Genomic DNA, 19031 nt, shown 5'->3' with positions numbered 1-19031 from the left:
CATTCGTCTAGGTATTCGTGTATACAGACGCATACATGGATTCTCGAGTATCATCAAGGTATGAATGAAGGAAATTTTACTCTAAGGTACTCCATACCCGTTATGCATTCACGGCTCTGCAACCCTATGATCGTTTTACATCTTCCCTCCACTTCTCCCTTTCTCAAGTCAGTCATTTTCATTTCCTTATGCTCTTCTTCCTGAGATCCTTCATCAATCTCAATTATACTTATCAAATACTAGTTTACACTTATCCCTTGGCCTTCCTCGGGCAAGAACGCCGAGAGTGGGGGAGGATCAGGGGGGGGGGGTTTAGGAGTTCAAACATCCCGTCCCTCGAAATATTTGAATGCGCAGTTTGAAGCGTAACTCCTCAGAATGCCCCTTGACCCAAAATCTATTCCCCATCAATGTTCACCTTCCCTAACCTCGAAAAAATGTTCTGGCCTTGCATTCGGGGGATTTTTTGTCAATTTTCCCCTACATTACACTTTTCATATAATCACTGCATTAAAAGCTGGCCTATCCGCCATATGCCGTATGATGCTCCTTAGTTCTCCTCTCAATACATCTTCGCATCCCAGTCTGTCTTTCCAAGAATACAAGGGCAGAAATTTATTTTTGGGCTAAGTCTAAAACAAGGCAAAAATCCTATTTAACTAGATCACATTATCTAGATATTTAAGGAAAATGTTAGGTATATGAATTCAGAAACTAAGAAATTTGTCAGGAAAAGCATCATACACTAAAAAATTTCTGCTAAGTCGTTCGCACACAATACATTTGGACAAAATGAACAACTTTCGGTGGTGGAGGAGGGCGTTCAAGCCCCTACAGCATCCTTTACTAACAGCATACTCGAGTACGTGCCTTGATCAGTGAAATACCCGTACTCGAGTACATGCATTCGGTGCCATCCTATAAATGGCTGGACCTTAGATCATATAAACTACATTATACAAAGCATGTAGTTTATACGGTATAAGGGCTGGACCAGCATAGAAGGCGAAGGTCGAACGGGCGTGGTGTTTTATAGAGAGGGGGTTGGTAGCGAGGGGAACGGCTTGGCCTCAAAGAGGGTGGGTGGAGGAGGGGAGGGAGAAGGAGGTGGAAAGAGTGGAATGGTAGGGGGGGGGGGGGGAAAACCGGTACCGACGTGGCCTGGGTACCTTTCTCGGCTCGGCAGTAGCGACTCTCTCGAGAGGGGAGCCTCAACTCCAGCTGGCTTTCTCACATCAAAACATTTTGTGATCGCATTCACCTGGTGGCACATATTTCGGGAAGAAAAGTTCTCAAAAAGTGGCACGCGACTAGTCGTCTGGGATACTCATCCGCTACACTTGGAGTACAACAGCATCCCTAAGCGAACAGCAGCCATGGATTGGAGCTTTGTGTCTCGGATTGTGTTACTTATCATCATAGGCAATATTGGCTACGGAAACGGTGAGTACGATCTTAACGTTCACACTTAATATACTACAGTTATCAGCACTGATGTATCGGAATACGGCTATATTAAGGCGTCACCAATTCATTTCGAATTGAATTCAATACTCGGATGCTAAGGGGTTTACATATCTACCATAAAACTGTGAAATTTACAAAAAACGGCTTCCATATACATCTCGCTGCCTCCTGCATACTTCCTATAGTGGCCAAACATAATTTTCTAGATTATACTCAACAGAACTGCGATGATACAGACAAGAAAGGCAAAAGTCACAACTTCTAATAAGTACCGATACAAAGATTTCTTTCCATGAGGGCACACAACAAAAATACAATAATGGAAGGTAAAATAACATCTTTGTTCACCTTGATTAACCAAAATTTACCGCATGAACTAATTATACAAAGGATAATGTTGCACAAAAACTTGTTCCACGATCGAGTGAAATCATGATGAGCCAACGAGTGCTTGGCGAGCATTTTTGGCTTTCACCAAGGCATTTGGCAGCAGCGTTTTGCTAATCTTGTGCAACCCGGAATGAGGAAATTCCCGGAATCTTTGTTGCTCACTCGGTAACAATGGAGCAAATATTGATGTCAGACGTGATTCCGGGTGCTCATGAGAGCAGCGTCAGAAGAGTATTGAAATACCCAAGGGCGACCAAAATACAGTCACCAGAAATATCACCCGAACAAAATAGCGCATCTCGGATCCTCTCTTCACGAAGAAATGAAACGTGAGCTTCGGCTGAAATGCACATCGTATTATAACTGGAATGAGCATGATGCTAACCTAAAAAGCCACGGCATTAATATTCGTAGCAGGGAACAACGGAAACAAATTCTTTCTTTTCGATTGAAGATAGGGCGCTTGAAACTCTCTAATGCACAGTACGATAACATATATTCCTATAGGAATTATCTCACTCAGAACGTAAAAAATACATCCTAAGGCGTACCCAGGATCATAACTAGGGCAAGCCATTGTCTAGGGGGAGGGGCGAGCCAAGTTGTGATATTTAAGCATGGGAAATGTGAATGAAACCAACATTTTAAGAAAATTATAGCAGCGCTTTATTAGTTTAAGAGATTATTTCCTTGAAAAAATAGTTTTATTTTAGTTACATATCTTATACTAATACATATGACTTTTCGTGGATTTAAAGAAAATTTGTTGAATAATTTCGTTTCAATTCAGTACTGATTTTGCTTAAAGACTTTAGCGATTTTTGCTTCTAGGGGAGGCAGCTGCCCCTCGCTGGGTACGCCCATGAAAACATCGCTGAATGGCGACTGTAAATGCATTCTGATACGCGCCCCACCGCCTTAGTAGACAGATATCGCTTTGCTGAGATAAACTTATAGGGATATTGGGATTTTTCAGGCAAGGACACACCAATCAAGACTACGGAAGTATCGACTCGTATGTTTTTTGTACCTTTCCATTTCGGAAAAATACATTATTGTAAATTGCAATCAGATTTTTATTTTTGGCTTGGATATCCAATTAACACTAGATAGAATGGTAATTTTGTTCAGACCCCCACTACTGCTGGGAGGTAACCCCCAACTTAGCTCCCCCCCCCCTTTCTCCCTATCCTGGATCCGCCAATGGTACCCCGTAATTTACATCACTCATGGAGAAAGTTAACTATTACAATGACCAAAACGTTTTTAACAGCAGTATTTCGAGTGATATTTATAGAAAAAAAATATAAGACTTTTACCAGATCTTTTGTCAAGTTTTTCTAGGGTTGTCAAGGTTTTTTAATCAAAATTACTAATTAATATCAATCCATATTTTACTATCAATTCAAGATAGATGCATTTATTTCATCATGCGTTGCACCAATTTTTTTTTAGGGTTACCCGACTGTAGTGATTTAATTTACTACATTTGTACGTACCTTTCAATTTATCTAATTTTATTTTCCCTCAGAATTTCAAAAAATATCACAAAATGGATAATAAATGAAAATAACTTCGGAGAAGTTAATCGTGTGAATTTTTCCGGCGCTGTGAATGTGACCAATATCTTTCCTCGTAACTGTGAGAACTGAAGGAACAACAGTATCATATTTGCGACAGCACAAATCAATGCACCTCAAAGTAATTACTCTACTATTAACTAGGTACCTTACTCCTACTTAAAAATGATTATAACGGACTGCAATGGACCGGAAAAACGATCATGAAAAATCGTGCATTTTTTATATAAGTGTGCATCAACATAAAAATAAAAACCTATATCCAACGCATCCTGTTCTACATATAGACGAATGATGGAAAATTTATCCAAATTTGAAAACACATAATTTATGAAAAAAGTTGAGAAAAATCAGGGTATGATGGACCGATACTCATATTATTAGCGCTCTTCTTAAATAGTAGGTATTTGTGGGGCTTCAAATCACACTATAGTAAAATGGTACTACCTCATATCACATTACCCAAGGAGTATTATGATTTGAATACAACTGTATCAACTAAACTACGAATTTTCTGGAATGAATTAACGGATATAATAGAGAAATAGGAGTAAACAGCAAGATTAAAAAATAAAACTCCTCTCTTGAAATGCAACTTCCGGCTTATTTTCCATCAGATAAAACCAGAGGGTAATTCCAGGGTTTAGAAGGATTTTCGGTTGATAAACACTAAGTGCCAATAGAAGTTTATCATAAGATTGACTACTACGAGAGAGTAGAAATTATTTGAGAAAACTAGAGGAGGAATGTAATTCACTCGAGCATAGATACCAATCCTGTCTCCCCCGATTTACACTGAACACACTTTAATAGCAATTTTACACAACACATTTTGCAGAAAAAAATTATGAGGAAAACCCTATTTTCTGAATACGAAAAAATCACTGCGGCTGACTGATGACTAAAAAAACAGAAACAAGCCCCGAATAATACCGAAGTAATTGAATATGTACGAGCGAAATAATTATCTTACTAGAAGGATAGTAAGTACTTATTACGGCAATAACTAACTGAAGGAGAACTTTACACTAACATCTAACAAGGAACTAATTGGAGCTTTCAGTTACAAGGTCAACGCTGCTAACTAATTTCACCAATAAAACTTTCACGAGTCCGGCATTTTTGACAACCTAAAAGAGATACTAAAGCGCTAAAGCCTTGGCGGTAAGCTAAATGCCGATAATTCCTTTGCAATGCTATATAGCGCAGTATTAGAAGTAACAAGTTAAGTCATTGTACACATTCTTAACCAAAGATTTTTAACCTTCATCTTCATAAATTAGTATCAGCGAAAAAGGCGATCTATTGCCAGGAATTCCGAGCCATTCACCAGTGAATTTCAAGGACTCCAATTCGCTCAGACTTCGAGAATATTCACATTAATTCACCGTATGGGATGCAAGTAAATTTCCACCAGTAATTATTTTGAAATGAAACGCCGCGATAGTTAGATACATTCGAAATATTGCTCATAATGAGTGAAAATACATAACTTTCTCACTATTAATTAAAACCGTAAAAAGAGATATATTTCATGAGGAAAAGAAATTGAAGTAGGGCTCTCTTGATTCTGTAATAATAAGCAGACTTCACGATATCACCTGACCCAAAGATGTCGCCATCTGGCGTAACATGCACAAGGAGACGACACGAACAACAGGGGGTCACGGAGTCCAGCCCCTCCACAAATTTAGGTAGTTGTCTTACGTGAACCTCCCGAAAATAATGTTATTAATAATAGTATATATTAAATAATCATACAAATTAAAGGATAGTTTGATAAATTGCGTTTTTATTTCTCTTAGTCTCTATATTTAACGTTTATTTGTGTCTTGGAGTAAAGTTCTTGAAGAATTTAAAACAAATTTTTGCAAATATTTCGGTGTATTCACAAACCTTCATCGGAGCTATCAATGAATATGGGCACATGAATTTGATACTTAAAAGCATAAAAGGCTGTTGCAATATTTTTAAATTAACAAAATAAAAAATAAAAATAATTCAGTCGTTAATTACCTAAAAAGTGACTAGAATTTTGACATACCTTTTGTTAGTCTCCAGTGGGTATTATTTTTCTTAGTCTCTTATTTCATTTAAATGTGTACTCGTCTTCATTCATAGCCATGATGAAGGTGTATAAATATACTAAAACGGAGGCAAAATTTCCGTTTTAATTCTTCAATGCATACACTCCAAGAAACTGAATCAACGTTAATTTTCCCTAAAAGGGTTCAAGAAGAGTCATATCGGGGAGAGTGTGAAACGCTTTAATGAATAAAGTAAAATAAAAATATGAAACCCCACCCTAGCACTGAGAGAGATATTGGAGGACTGTACAAAGTATTATATTAGACCTTAACATTAATTAAATTCTGATACTTGGAATTTAATTTCACTGAAATTACCAACATTTGAACAGTAAAAACGCAATATGAATATTTACACAGAACATTCATAAGGTAGCTCTCAAATATCAAGCCGATAGAAATAGCGACCCGAATGATTAACGCTGACCACTGGCGCCGCCTCCATGGGGCATGAAAGGGGCCGAGGCCCCCCAAAAATTCGATATGTGGGAGGAGGAAAGATGTGTCAGGCTCGTCGATTTTCACCGGAGTGTCACGTTATCGAGAGTCGAGTTTCCAGGGTTCTAATGTTGATCATATGACTCTTCTAAAATGTATTTAAAAAACTTAAAAACTCACTATTTATAAAATTTCTCGGGGCAAGAACCTCCACTAGTTTTTTTTCTAAGTCGGCACCCCTGACACGGTCCCGTAATGTCGCTTCATAAATCAAATACGGTGACACTTGTCGAATGGAGGCCAGCAGAGACGTTAGTTCCCCCGTCATCCTTTGAAGACTAGTTGTTTTGACTGGTTGGGAAAAGTCTACTTGCGTTCAGAATCAGTGTAATCTGTATTCTCCCTTCCGGAGAAATTTAAAAATAACTTCCCCCAACAAGGAAACTACAGATCAAACTAACTGATTGTGAACGCTAGGAAACTCTTTCCCCAACAATAAAAACAAATTGCATTTGTATACGGCTCATTCAAATTGTCACAACATAGATAACAACTATTTCAACATAACAGAACGGAGGAATTCTAAAAAATAGGAGTGTATACGGGCAGGGGGGAACGAATCTACCCTAAGTTGGGAAAATAAAGAAAAAAATCATGTACTCTGGTCAGAATATCCCGAGATGATCACGCGAGTGGTCATGGCCTCAGCATGCATTGATACTCCATCACATGTACGATATTCGTCTATATTCCTGCAAACCACAACAATCGAGATTTGGTAAGTTCGAGGGAGCCAAGGAATCAGAGCACTTTCTCAAAACTGACAATTAAAAAATGGCTAACGAGCAATTCCTGTGAATTTCATACTCTGCAAAGACGGCAATTTTGAAAATATAGCAGCAAACACTAGCTTTTCCCAACTCTAATGAAGACGAGGAAGGTTAATTATCACAGAAATAATTATACATTTCACTCCCCGCTATCAAGAATGATGAGGAATTTTAATAAACTCGGCAAAAGTTTTGATTTCTCTATGTCTATTTCTAGATTTCAAAGTCACTTGTGGCAAAGATGAACTCAATGTAAAAATTCTACCACGAGAACATATTTATAACTTAAATTTTATATTGTTGTATCTACCTACATATTTTAACCATTTACTTGCAATTATGTATAGATTTTTAAAATTTATTTTTATGGGTTAGTTGTGTGCGTGTTCATAATTTTCTGATTTCTATTATCTGTGAAATTATTTGTAAGACTATGAGTCAATGGATTATCCCGTAAATAACTGAAATGAAAGTAAATTGAAGCAAAATTAACTAAAGATCGGATGCCGCAGTCTAATCAGTTAAAAAGTTAGCATATGTTAACGCACAATCACAATCACAGACACATTTGCATCTCTCCCCCTTCGTTATAGATGCATGCTCGTAATTGTCCAAACTAGTACACCCAAATAAATTTGGAATTCTAACCATTTTCTGGCCTAATCATAGGTTGATCCCGTTCGTTTTTGAGTTTAATTTGCCAAACTCAACACTGTCCTAAGTCAAGAACAAATAATTCTACTTTTAATTTTTATCACAAAGTTTCCCCGGCGATTAAAGCATTTTTTATAACATTGAAACGGAGTCATCACTACTTCCGGAGACATTTGAATTACCACCCCCCATTAAATGCCATTTTCAGCATTTTTGTAACAGCCGAGAGGTGTAACAACGACAAAATAAAGAAAATAAAGCGCTACAGGGTGTACCTAGTCAATGTTGAAACAAATAATTTACCGATTAAACTTCTTTTTAATTTTAAAGTAACTATACCTTGTATATATAATATAGTAATAAGCATAATTAAGTAATAAGCATAAATATAGTAAGGAATAAAAATGTAAAGGGGTGCATACGAAAGTAAAACAAGTACAAATTCTCCATATATCTTGTCTTACAAAATAAACATTTCCAGGCCTTCCTGGATATGGAATTTTAACCCTGGATAGCTGATGCCAGTAGGAACCAAAATTAATGTAATAATGTTTAGGTCGAAGACGCACCAGTTTTAAACAGGAACTTTGAGTCATGCGCTCCGATTGGCCGCGAGTTTGCCCTGTTGCCGGATCACTTGGATACATTGCGATCTCCGACAGGCCAGGCAACAGGGCAAACTCGCCGCCAATCGGAGCGCACGACTCGAAATTTGTCGTTTAAAACTGCTGCGTTTCCGACCTAGTCTTTCGTACGTCTTCTCCTGCATTGTTTCCTTATTGCATTCATGGAACGCACTGTGTGATATTCAAATATTAAAAAAGAAATTAAATGAAAGAAAAAAAAAGAAAAAATAGAACAAAAACGGCCTCAAAAAATAATTAAATAACAAAAAGAAACAAAAAAAGGCAACAAAATCCAATAACAACTTGAACTTTAAAATTCAAAACAGTTGTTTTTCCTGTTTTAAATTCAAGTTTCTTATTCCACACACACAACATTTAATACTGACAAAGGTACACATGCGCCATTTTTCATTACTTCTGCCAACTGGCTGTTTGGGGTGAGTTTTTGACTCACGCCAACAGTACAGCTCTAGTATACTTCTTCGGCATGGAGAATATATGTGAAGAAAAACCTTGGTTCCTACTGGTATCAGCTCTCAAGGGTTAAAATTTCGTGACAATATTTCCACACCCTGTATATGTTAGTGTGATGGAGCGTCCGTGATTGATTCGTTGCAAGTGATCGACTCATCAACTGACTTATGAGTAATTGAGAAAAACAAGACGATTATCACTTAAACTTCCGAATTCATCAAATCGATCATTATAACTACCAGGTAAGCCCTGATGATTAACTTCAGGTCAGTTGAATGATAAAATTTTGTCAGTACAGAAAAAGTTTACGTTAGGTATGCAACGAAATTGATTGATTTGCACATCATCAAGTCACAATGAAATAAAATACTTGACAAATGATTCAGTTCCTTTGATTTTAATTGAATATTCACCTCTTTCACACAACTCTCTTTTATTCACATATTTTTTGGATCTTTTTCACTCATGAAGAGGGAATGCAAGTTCAAAACACCAACTCAAACATTTCATTCATACATACAGGACTTAATTCTATTTTTCCATAACGATAATCTTTGATTTATATCTTTTAGGGGTTGGGAACTGCATGAAAGCACATTAAAAATAAAATTATGTCTGAAGTCTGTGATTGATTCTCAACATCAATGCTGAGATGAAAAAAATCTTGCAATGACAGGATAGACACCTCCTTTCTAAGTATATATGTATTGAAAATTCAAAGTCACCAAGCACTAATGCTAAACTTTAAAAGGGATGTAGTTTACGTTAGACAGTGACTCTTTCCACCAAGGCAGTGACCCCCCACACAGACCTGCTACAATCCTGAACATCAAAAGCAGAATTTTCATTTATGAGGATAAGCTGTGTATTGCTGTAGTTTGACATTGAAAAGTGGCAAAACATTTAATTTATTTTTAAAAATACCTGATTTATGTATGGCATAATTGCTAGCTAAATACATACATACTTACAATTTTAGTTAAAGAAGTTAGAATTAAAAAAAAAAGAATTCTTCCGAGAATTTATCCAAAGACCATAACTGAGGATTCATGTTTAGCAAATGTCAGATCTTAATCAAGCAAAAGGCAATGTATATAATGAAATCAATAATTATGTATCACACACTTAAGCCTCATGAACAAAATAACAATCTAAAGCGCATCCTAACTTTTTAGTATCACATAATGAAAAATGAAAAGAAAACATTAAATTTTTTATTCATTTACTGGGAACCAGCTACTTTTGTCTGATTTAATACTTAACACAAGTACCCAAGTAATTGACCATTAATTAACCTTTTATGTTAGTGCATATTTTTCCATGGATAATTTTTTTAAATAAAAATGATTGATTAAAAATATTAACCAAGAATGATTCTCCCCAAATGTCCTCTCTCCATTTCTTCCTATGGGGGAATACTGACCTATGGAGGAGTTCTTGACTACCTAAACTTGGAACTGAAATAATGACACCAGCTGATTTCAAGTGCTGATTTTGGTGCATTTTCTTTCAGGATTGGTCCGCAGATGTTTTTCCTGTCGATCCCGTGGGGATTTGGGAACATGCAGAGACCCTTTCACATATAATGCAACGTCTATTGATGTAACTCATGGAGTTGAGGCCGTCCCTTGTGCCTCCGGATGGTGTGGAAAGTTTTTAGAAGGTGGAACAAGCTTCAAAGATGACGGTGAGTCACATTAACCATTCCACTTTATTCACACTCCTCACATATTAACCTCTAGCCACCAGATTTTAACCCTTTCCCAGCTAGCACATTATAAGTCATTGAGATAAGGTGAAAGGAAGAAATAAGTAAGGTGCATATCAAGTAAGCTTGTTATGGGTTTCTTACGGCCAGGCCGACAAACATCCAGAGTAATGACAAAATGTATGCTTAACTTTCAACACTTCTGTAGATGCTGTTTTTATCCCATCATTTAGAGTATTCATTGAAGGATTTATGCATAGGAATAAGTTTTCCATTATTGGCAGTTCTATAATATGAGTAGAAATAATATCATACGGCTATAATTTGAAAATCATTCACATTTATGGACTGATGGGGAAATAACGGTTGTAAGAAAAACACATAATTTAACAAGAATAGCGACATAGAATAATATAAAAATGTCTGAAGGAATCTCTAATATAAATATATTGTATTCATCAGGTTATCAGACCATAAACTGAAATTCATAAATGTTATATTGAGTGAACCTTGAATAATTTCATTTTTCAATGCAACTACCAGCCAAGTTTTTCTACATAATTGGATTTTAAACTGGTAACTATGCCCCCCACACTCATCCGTTGCCATGGTGTAGTAGGTAGCGTATAGAACTGCGGATGCGTCGGTCATACATTCGGTTCTCCCTGGTGTTATTTTTTTTCTGCCACAAGGATAAAGTATCTTATTCTTCGTATCATCACCAGCCGGTCGCTTGCAGTTGTACATATTTTTCTATTTACAGGAAAATGTTATCAGTTGTGAAGCTCTTATAAAGACTTGCTGAACTTAACGGGTAGGCTTTAAATTCATGTCAGAATGAGCAGCTTAGCAATTTTTTCTGTAAGAAAACCATAAGAAATGGATAACTCTTAGTTTGTGCTATCTGAGTTCTTGCTGGTGCCTAGGACAGAAAAACGTTTTCCGTGCTACAAGTAGCATAAGAATATTTTACAACTCTCTATGCTCTTCAGCTTAAAGCTCTTTTTTCAGGGGAGTTGCCCTGGTATTCTCATTCCTCCAATTTGGGACCCAACTAATTAAAAAAGGCAACCAACCATTACACTGGCTACTGGACTAGACCCTCTAATCCAATCTTAGCATGAGTTCACCATCAACTTATGGCGTAACCAGTGTTTTTTTTTTAAACCAAATATTGCTTTACATTTTCAATAATTTACGTATCTATGAGAATAACTAACATATTTTAAGCACTGTGGAATTTTAAATGGATTTCTAGCGTTGATAATAACAAAGTTACCGTAAAGTACAAAGACTCTAAATCCAGAGGTCCATAATAAGTATCGCTAAATTTAAAAAAAATTGCTTAAGCTCTAAAAATCTAAGAATTCATTTCAAAGTACATATAGTGCAATTGGAGTATGCAACAAAATGTTTCTTCACACAAACCATTTACAATATAACCACTTTACAACAGATTCCTGCAGCGAGGAGGATCATAAATGAGTGAGAGGGTTAGGCTTCATTGCCGAGGAGTGGTCCTAAGGCCTCGCTAAGCAGGGATTCCAGCAGGGCCTGAATGCATCCAATCATTGCTACCTTATCAGTCACCTCAATCCCCCACATCAGCTATAGTTGACGTCAGGTGGTTTGCGTTCAAAAATCCACGCCAGCTATACCCAACGTTACAGTCCGGCCACCGAGAGTTGTCCGTTGACAGCTAGAAAGGGTAGAGGGCAAGGTTGCCAGGTAAGAAAGGGAAACGCCCATATCACATGTAAACAAAAGGGATCAGTGAAGAAAGCAGCCAGAAGGGACGACGAGCGTGAAGGATCCAATGGCGGAATCCTTTGTTTTGGCGATTTGCAGAAAGGGCTTGTTTTGGTTGTCCAGGCTTGTTTCAGTGCTTCATATGCACGTGACAACGTTGCATGACTGGGCAAGAGTGTGAGGTGCATTTGGGGGACAGCGATTGGCTGCAAACCGTGCTGGCACTGGGTTCTCCGCCCCTCCTCTTAAAGTGCCATCGGACAACTCTTGCCGGCTGGACTGTAGGTCTTCAGCACATGAAAATGCTTGTAGGCTCCACCTGTCGTTCGGTGCGAAAGGGTTAATGCCTGTGATCGCACTTCACAGCAAAGAGTCGCAAATACCTGATCATGAAGAGGGTGAATGACTCTTGCTGGAGATAGTCCTTGAGGATGACTAAGATTAGTGTATAGCAAAATACCTACAGGTTGTTATATACAGGTGTTTCACAACCTATTTCTTATTGAGGCTTTGGGATTTAAGGATACATTCAGAGTAAGGACCTCTCTATGCTCAAACAGCTCCTCAAATTTTCTTCTCCAGGCTGTCACAAAAATTAGTAGACATTATGAAAAGAGAATGCTACACTTACACATATAATGTTATAATACAGTGAGCTATGGTGAAATACTTTTTAATATCATAGATTGTTACAATGATAGCAAAAAGTTTGTGTTTACATTTATTGAAATGTGACATCACCTATCAATATATAGGGGGTGATTCTGTTATTCCGAATGAACATGATCACATTCGAGGATCAGCATATGAATTATTCAATGAGTCATTCATAGCTTGAGGCAACAACGATCACACACCAGAAATTAACAATTCCCGTGGAAGTGAATCCTTCAAGTGGCCTCAACTTACATGCTGTAGGCCGTCATGAATTGAACTTTGAAACATTGCCACTATTTGGCTAAATATATGTAGTCATTTGAATTGAGCCTAAATTCGCTAATTGAGACTAATCCACCAGATGTAATTCTTAACGCATGAGCATAGTATGCAAGAGCCAATGTACGAGAAACAGATGGTATGAAGTATGAGGTGATTATGGATAGTGAGCCAATGCTTATTTGACACACAATAGAAAAGTATTGTCATGAAACAGACACAGAGGAAAATAATACATAATTAATTGGTTTCAAGTTTGACAAAGTAGAAAATAAGTACACACTGAAATGGAAGCCAAGAAGAGATTGTAAGGCATCGCACTAGTAAATAAGTTAACTCTTATGCTAAAAACAACCCTTCCCCGAGCATCACTTTCCTCTCTTCTTCCTTTGCCATGAATGTCAAAAGATCTTGGAGATTGGTTCTTAGAAACCAACAATTATCACCAAAACTTAACCCTCTCCTCTCTTTTTTAACACTACCTCTCCAATAGTCACTGACATTACAAAATGCATATAAAGGCCGTTCCTTACTGCTGTATAATATGCAGTGGCAATTCAGTTATCTTAATATCCCCAAGAGTGTCACAAATGAAAACTTGCCGAGGACAACAAACAAGTGAGTGATATCAAGAAGTAAATTTTGTAAATTTGAGATGACTCTTCAAAATATTAGAAGGCAACTTGTAAAAATGCAGTTTATCTTCATTTCAGCTTGAAAGATTGTTATGCTTTGAAGTTTGTCCATTTTTTTTTACAGAAACGCATTAAAAATGTCCTTCATGTTATGAATAACAGCCATAATATAATACATGTAATCATGCACTTAAAATTCTCAGAGAAAATGGAAAATTTTGGTCTAGAAATTCGAGCCTCTCCGGGAAGTTCGATCTCAAAATTTGTGGCCACCCACTTAATAAGCCAACCACATTACCTATTATATGTAGCTATAGTGATTTGGTCATAAATATAGCATTTACGTACTTAATAGAAACTTAAGAAGAACAGAGTCATGACAAAACTTCATTCCTGATAACGATTCTCAAGACAATATGAACTTCGTATCTTTTTTTGGTCACATATACATAATAGTTCATTCTAGACATTATGATATTCTTGTTGTAATGAACATTTCCCTTGCTTAGGTCAGCATCAGTAAATGTAATATGGAATACCCAAATTATAAACAATCATGAAGTACCATCAGAAGAAAATATTTTAGATTTTTCATGAAAATTACATCACCTTTGTTTATTGGAAAATTAATTTACTGGGAATTTCTTTCATCAAATGCCCCAATAAATGAATGCTCAAGTCAACAAAATTTTAATCTTGTAATGTAATCATATTTATAAAAAAATACAAATTAACAATGCACTGATAATAAACTTGACTCAGCAGTGAAGTTCAAACCACTCTTGATCATAGTTAAAGCAAAGCACTGCTAATAAAATGAGCTTCTGCTTCAATTTGGTTTTATTTTTGATTGTGTTACAGTTTGAAATAAAAGTAGACATGAAATTTTCTAACATCGGAACAGATGCCAAGCGCAGTTCACTGTTTCTCAGCAACTCCTTGGCCATGTACGTATGGATCATTGCTGCTCTACTCTTGAGCGCAATTCTACTACTCAATGAAAGGTTCTCTCCAACTAAGTAAATAAATCACCAAATCATGGAAAGTCAAGAGTAACTCTAGAATTTTCTTCTTTTAAACTGGTATGAACATACAGTCAAACAGAATATTTTTTTTAATTTTAACTTATATTTCCCATCCATTTCCTGAACTATTTTAATGAATAACAATTTCAGGAGTGAGTCAACTTTGAATGTGGCTTCTATGAAGTTCCCTCAAATTTTAACTGCACTTGGTTAATACTTAACCGCAATAAACTAAAAACCTGATTAAACTTATTCCACTCTCTCCCTACAGACTATGGCATTGCAACTCAAAGGCTTTGCCTCCAACGAGGTCCTTCCGACAGCGAAGAGAGGTGTGCCTACACCAAATGGAACCACAAAGAAGTTTTCATGTGCTTCTGCCTAGGTGACCTGTGCAATTCTTCATCAAGACTATCCAACCCTCTTTTAGGCATCGTGTCAGCCCTCCTGCTCACTTTCATGCGTGGAGGATGACAGCAGAAGTACAACAATGCGCTCCAGGAATAGATATAATTTTTTTGTGCCCTGCCGTGGCATTTGAAACCTGACTGTTGATGTATCCACCGAAATCAATTGCAATGGGCCACTGCTGAGGATGATTTTCTGTGATATCTAAGTAAAGAACGGAAAATTTTGAACATTCTCTGGAAGTGGCATGTGTGTCTCTGACCTTTTGTTCAGAAACATATTTTCCATCAGCACCAAGTGCATATGAAAAAAATCTGAGATAACATTCATTTTTGTGCCTGTTTTACTTGTAAATACATTTTTAAATTAAATAAATTTTAAAACTAATGAATTTTTACTGAAGGTAAAATCAGAAAAAATCGACGTTTCCCGATAAAATTGTTATCTCCAAAAATGTTTCCCAATCATATCTCATATCACCCTTGAAACAAGGAAAATTTATCACCAGCCCATCGACAAAGAGCCAAAAATTGAGGACTTCAGTACAGAGAAGTAATTTCAATTCCTCAAAATCAAACCGCCTCACTATACGGCCTATAATCAAGTAGAATTAATAAACATGGAAGGTGAGATACATGGAGACAAACTAAATGCCTTATATTTACGAAAAATACTTTCAAATTTTGAAAATAAATTCTCAGTCCTTAAGGCCAGCCACTATGAGCAGGCAATAAGGAGCTAAATAAGGAGTAGGTAACATCATTAAAAATCAATAAGGTGAAAGCTTTGTTTGTATTAAAAAATAGTTATCAAACTCTTTACAAGATGTAAAAACATGATTAAGTGCTGCTTAAGGTTAAACCTGAATTGAAATTAATCACCACTAGGAAATTTGATGAACTTAAACAGTTACGGAGTATAGCCCCGACCCAACTCCAATTACATTAAGAATTGAGATGGGACACACACTATGCTTTGGTTGGGAGTGCACATTGAAGAAGGAATATGAGGAGACACCTATACAATTACATCTTAATACTACCTTGCAAAATTTTACAATAGGCAAGTGATGGGGGATTTATATGATATCAGCCATTACAAAAAAAGGAAATGTGTGTACTACGTTCTGCCTAACATTTATTTGTCCTTTATAGTTTGAGGAAAAATGAATTCCTATATCTATCCATTCAGCAAAATATCTCTCTTAATTTATTGTTTCTGTACGACCTGGAAACACTGAGAAGTTCTAATGTGATGTTCTGTATTTCTCTCTGAAAGACATCTTTTCCTAATTGCTCAAAAAATCTATGTCTAGCACATAGACTCAGAATCTCTAGCAGCAACCAGCCTCATTTGTTTAAATCTCTGTGATGCTTTCTGTATGCCTGTAGAAGTTTGTGACAAATCAAGTGGCTTTACTTTGTATTTTATTCAATTCATGGATAATGTGAAGTAGCATTACAAAGGTATCAAAATGACAATCCAGAAAGTAAGATTAATGAAATGCGAATATAATGTATCAATATCAAGAGCAAAGGTTTATAAAAAGATACTTCAACTCATTTCAAATAAATATACCCCATTAATTTTATATTTGAATAGATAAATATATATTTGAAAGAGTGTCACTGCACGTCATCAATCATGCTTAATTCACAAAATAAATTCACAAAACAGTACCATTTTACAGCAACCAAGAAAATTGTTGTCTATATTTTACTCATTTGAGGAACCTGCTCCACCTCCGCTCCTGAACATACATTCAGTATTTCTCTGAATATAGTCCCCGCAACCCTAATTTTGAGGCTTCAGTTTCGGGAAAAATAAAAAAAAATGCATTTTAATATTGTGCCCCCTTTTACTTTTACGTTGGGCATTTTTTGAAAAAAAAAAAAAGGGGGGGACTATATTCAGACATATACGGTATGCCCCTCTAATCCTCATAATGGTTGAATTCAAAGCATATATTCTTACAATGATGGGACCACCTCAAACTTTGACCAGAAGTTATGAACAGCAATTATGAGACAAATCAATTAACACATGCACTACGGCTGACACCAATAGGGTAGTTTCCTTCATCAAAGAAAACGAAAGGCATCGATTGCAATTCGTTACCCACCATTAGTGTATTCATAATATACAAATTATTTGTTATAGAAATCCCAGTTTAGACAAATGTTAATGGTCAATTTTAACCTCATTTGAAAAAGGCCAGATTGGCGCTCAGTGATGCCACTCCACTTGATGTCACATGGACCTAGATACTATACGAATAGTCAGGAGTTTTACATCGTCTGAGATGCCAATGTATGCATGTAGCACAGAGCTCAGGGAAACATCTCCTAATAATCACTTATTAAAATTGCCTATGGTTGGAAAGTATCCATCGTTTGATAGGGAATTAATAATCCTTATTTAAGCCAAGAGCTACCTGCAAGCAGCCTGCATCGTGGCGGCAATCATAGTCTCGCACCAAGGTAGCCTCACACGGTGGAAGCCAGAACCAGAATGATGTCACATGGGCTTTTCCCAGCATTCATACTTATGTTAGCCATCGCATTTTCGCACGCTTGAAATTTTTCACTTTTCATTTAATCACGAAGAATAGATATCGCAATATAAAAATCGGTAAGTTTGAAATACGTACTCCATGAGTAATAACCTTTCAAAGGCAATTTAAAAATGGTAAACAATTTTAGGCAATTAAAAAAAATAGTAAACCACCGTATTGGCATCATGCCGGTGTTGATCACAGAGCTGCCAGATGCCAATTCACATAAACAAAATAAATGCTCCTCGCCAAACTACAATAAATTGGTGTCACAGTGAATGTGTAAAAAGAATGCCAAGAAGCACGGAGCAAATATTTCAGTCTGTGGCTATTTTCATTACAGTATTTGAAGAGCATTGGTTGAGAAACTTGAACAAAACCCTCGAGACGGCACATTGTTCCAAGACATGAAATATCTTCATAATGAATGAAATTTTCCATCAGAATGGACAGCACTTACCAGGTGTATAATATGGGAATTGGAGTGAAGTAAAATTTCCAACCAAGTACAGATCATTTTTACCATCAGTACTTAGATCATTAGAAAAATAAATTTGAATGGGATATAGAATATGGACACAAATGATAAATAGATCTCCTCATAATATACAGAGTGAAATTATAAACCCATATAAGACCATGAGTGTAGCCAGGTATCACTATGAGGGCAGCTGTGTCTGACCTAAAATTAGATTTCGTAGATACATTATCAATTGCCTGACTGTAGCACTAGGCATTGGGTGTTCTGACTCCACCCCTTCTTTTTCTACCCCCTGAAAGGACATAATATGAATCCTGGCTCCATGCACGCTTTATCGAACCCACACTGAAATGTTTGAGCCAACATAGACTAATATAGATATAAGCAGTCTCGGATGAATGGGGTCCCGTGACTGGGTCTCACAATGGGGAACTACTTATGGATAATTGTAGGAAATTGCATGCCCAGTAATCGATTTTGACACTATTCTGGCTCTTAAAAATATATAAAAAAGCTAATAAAAATAGCAATTTCGTCAAAAAAATACAGCAAAAAGAGAGAATTTAACAGCCAACAAAATGTACTAAATCAAATCTTAAAAAAACCCTCTAAAAAAAGGTTTTCAAATAACCTTTTCAAAAGAATCGGGTTCTCTTTATTCTTCTCCTTTATTTCATTTATTTTTATGACCTTTTAACACTGAGTTTGTAATAAATAAAGCAAATTAGTGAAAAGTTTTAAATTGCAAAAAAACTTTGGTTCTGGTAAGCCGTGTCATTTTTTATTACACCTTTCATGTGTGCTTCACGATATACAAACTAGCATTGTGGGGGACCCCTAAGCTCGGGACCCTGGCAATTGCCGACCTGGCCAGGCTGCCCCTGGATGACATCATGTCATCATTGAAAATCAAGCAGTATCAGTATTCATCAGTGCAAGCCAATAGGTGTCATCCTAAAAACTGAGAATTTTTGTACATCTCCTGATCT

General features: G+C 36.5%; 1 protein-coding gene across 1 annotated transcript; it reads left to right on the top strand.

Moving 5' to 3' along the window:
- The first annotated feature begins 1168 nt into the window (after window positions 1-1168).
- On the top strand, window positions 1169-15390 carry LOC124163104. The gene is made up of 3 exons (XM_046539905.1): window positions 1169-1443; window positions 10060-10233; window positions 14871-15390. Exons 1-3 carry the CDS (start codon window positions 1377-1379, stop codon window positions 15071-15073), a joined length of 444 nt encoding a protein of 147 aa, XP_046395861.1. The 5' UTR covers window positions 1169-1376; the 3' UTR covers window positions 15074-15390.
- Window positions 15391-19031: the final 3641 nt, after the last annotated feature.

This window comes from Ischnura elegans, chromosome 7, assembly GCF_921293095.1.
Source record: "Ischnura elegans chromosome 7, ioIscEleg1.1, whole genome shotgun sequence".
NCBI classification, from domain to species: Eukaryota; Metazoa; Arthropoda; class Insecta; order Odonata; family Coenagrionidae; genus Ischnura; species Ischnura elegans.
Note: the sequence above shows the minus strand (reverse complement) of the source record. Positions and strands in the feature narration are given on the sequence as shown.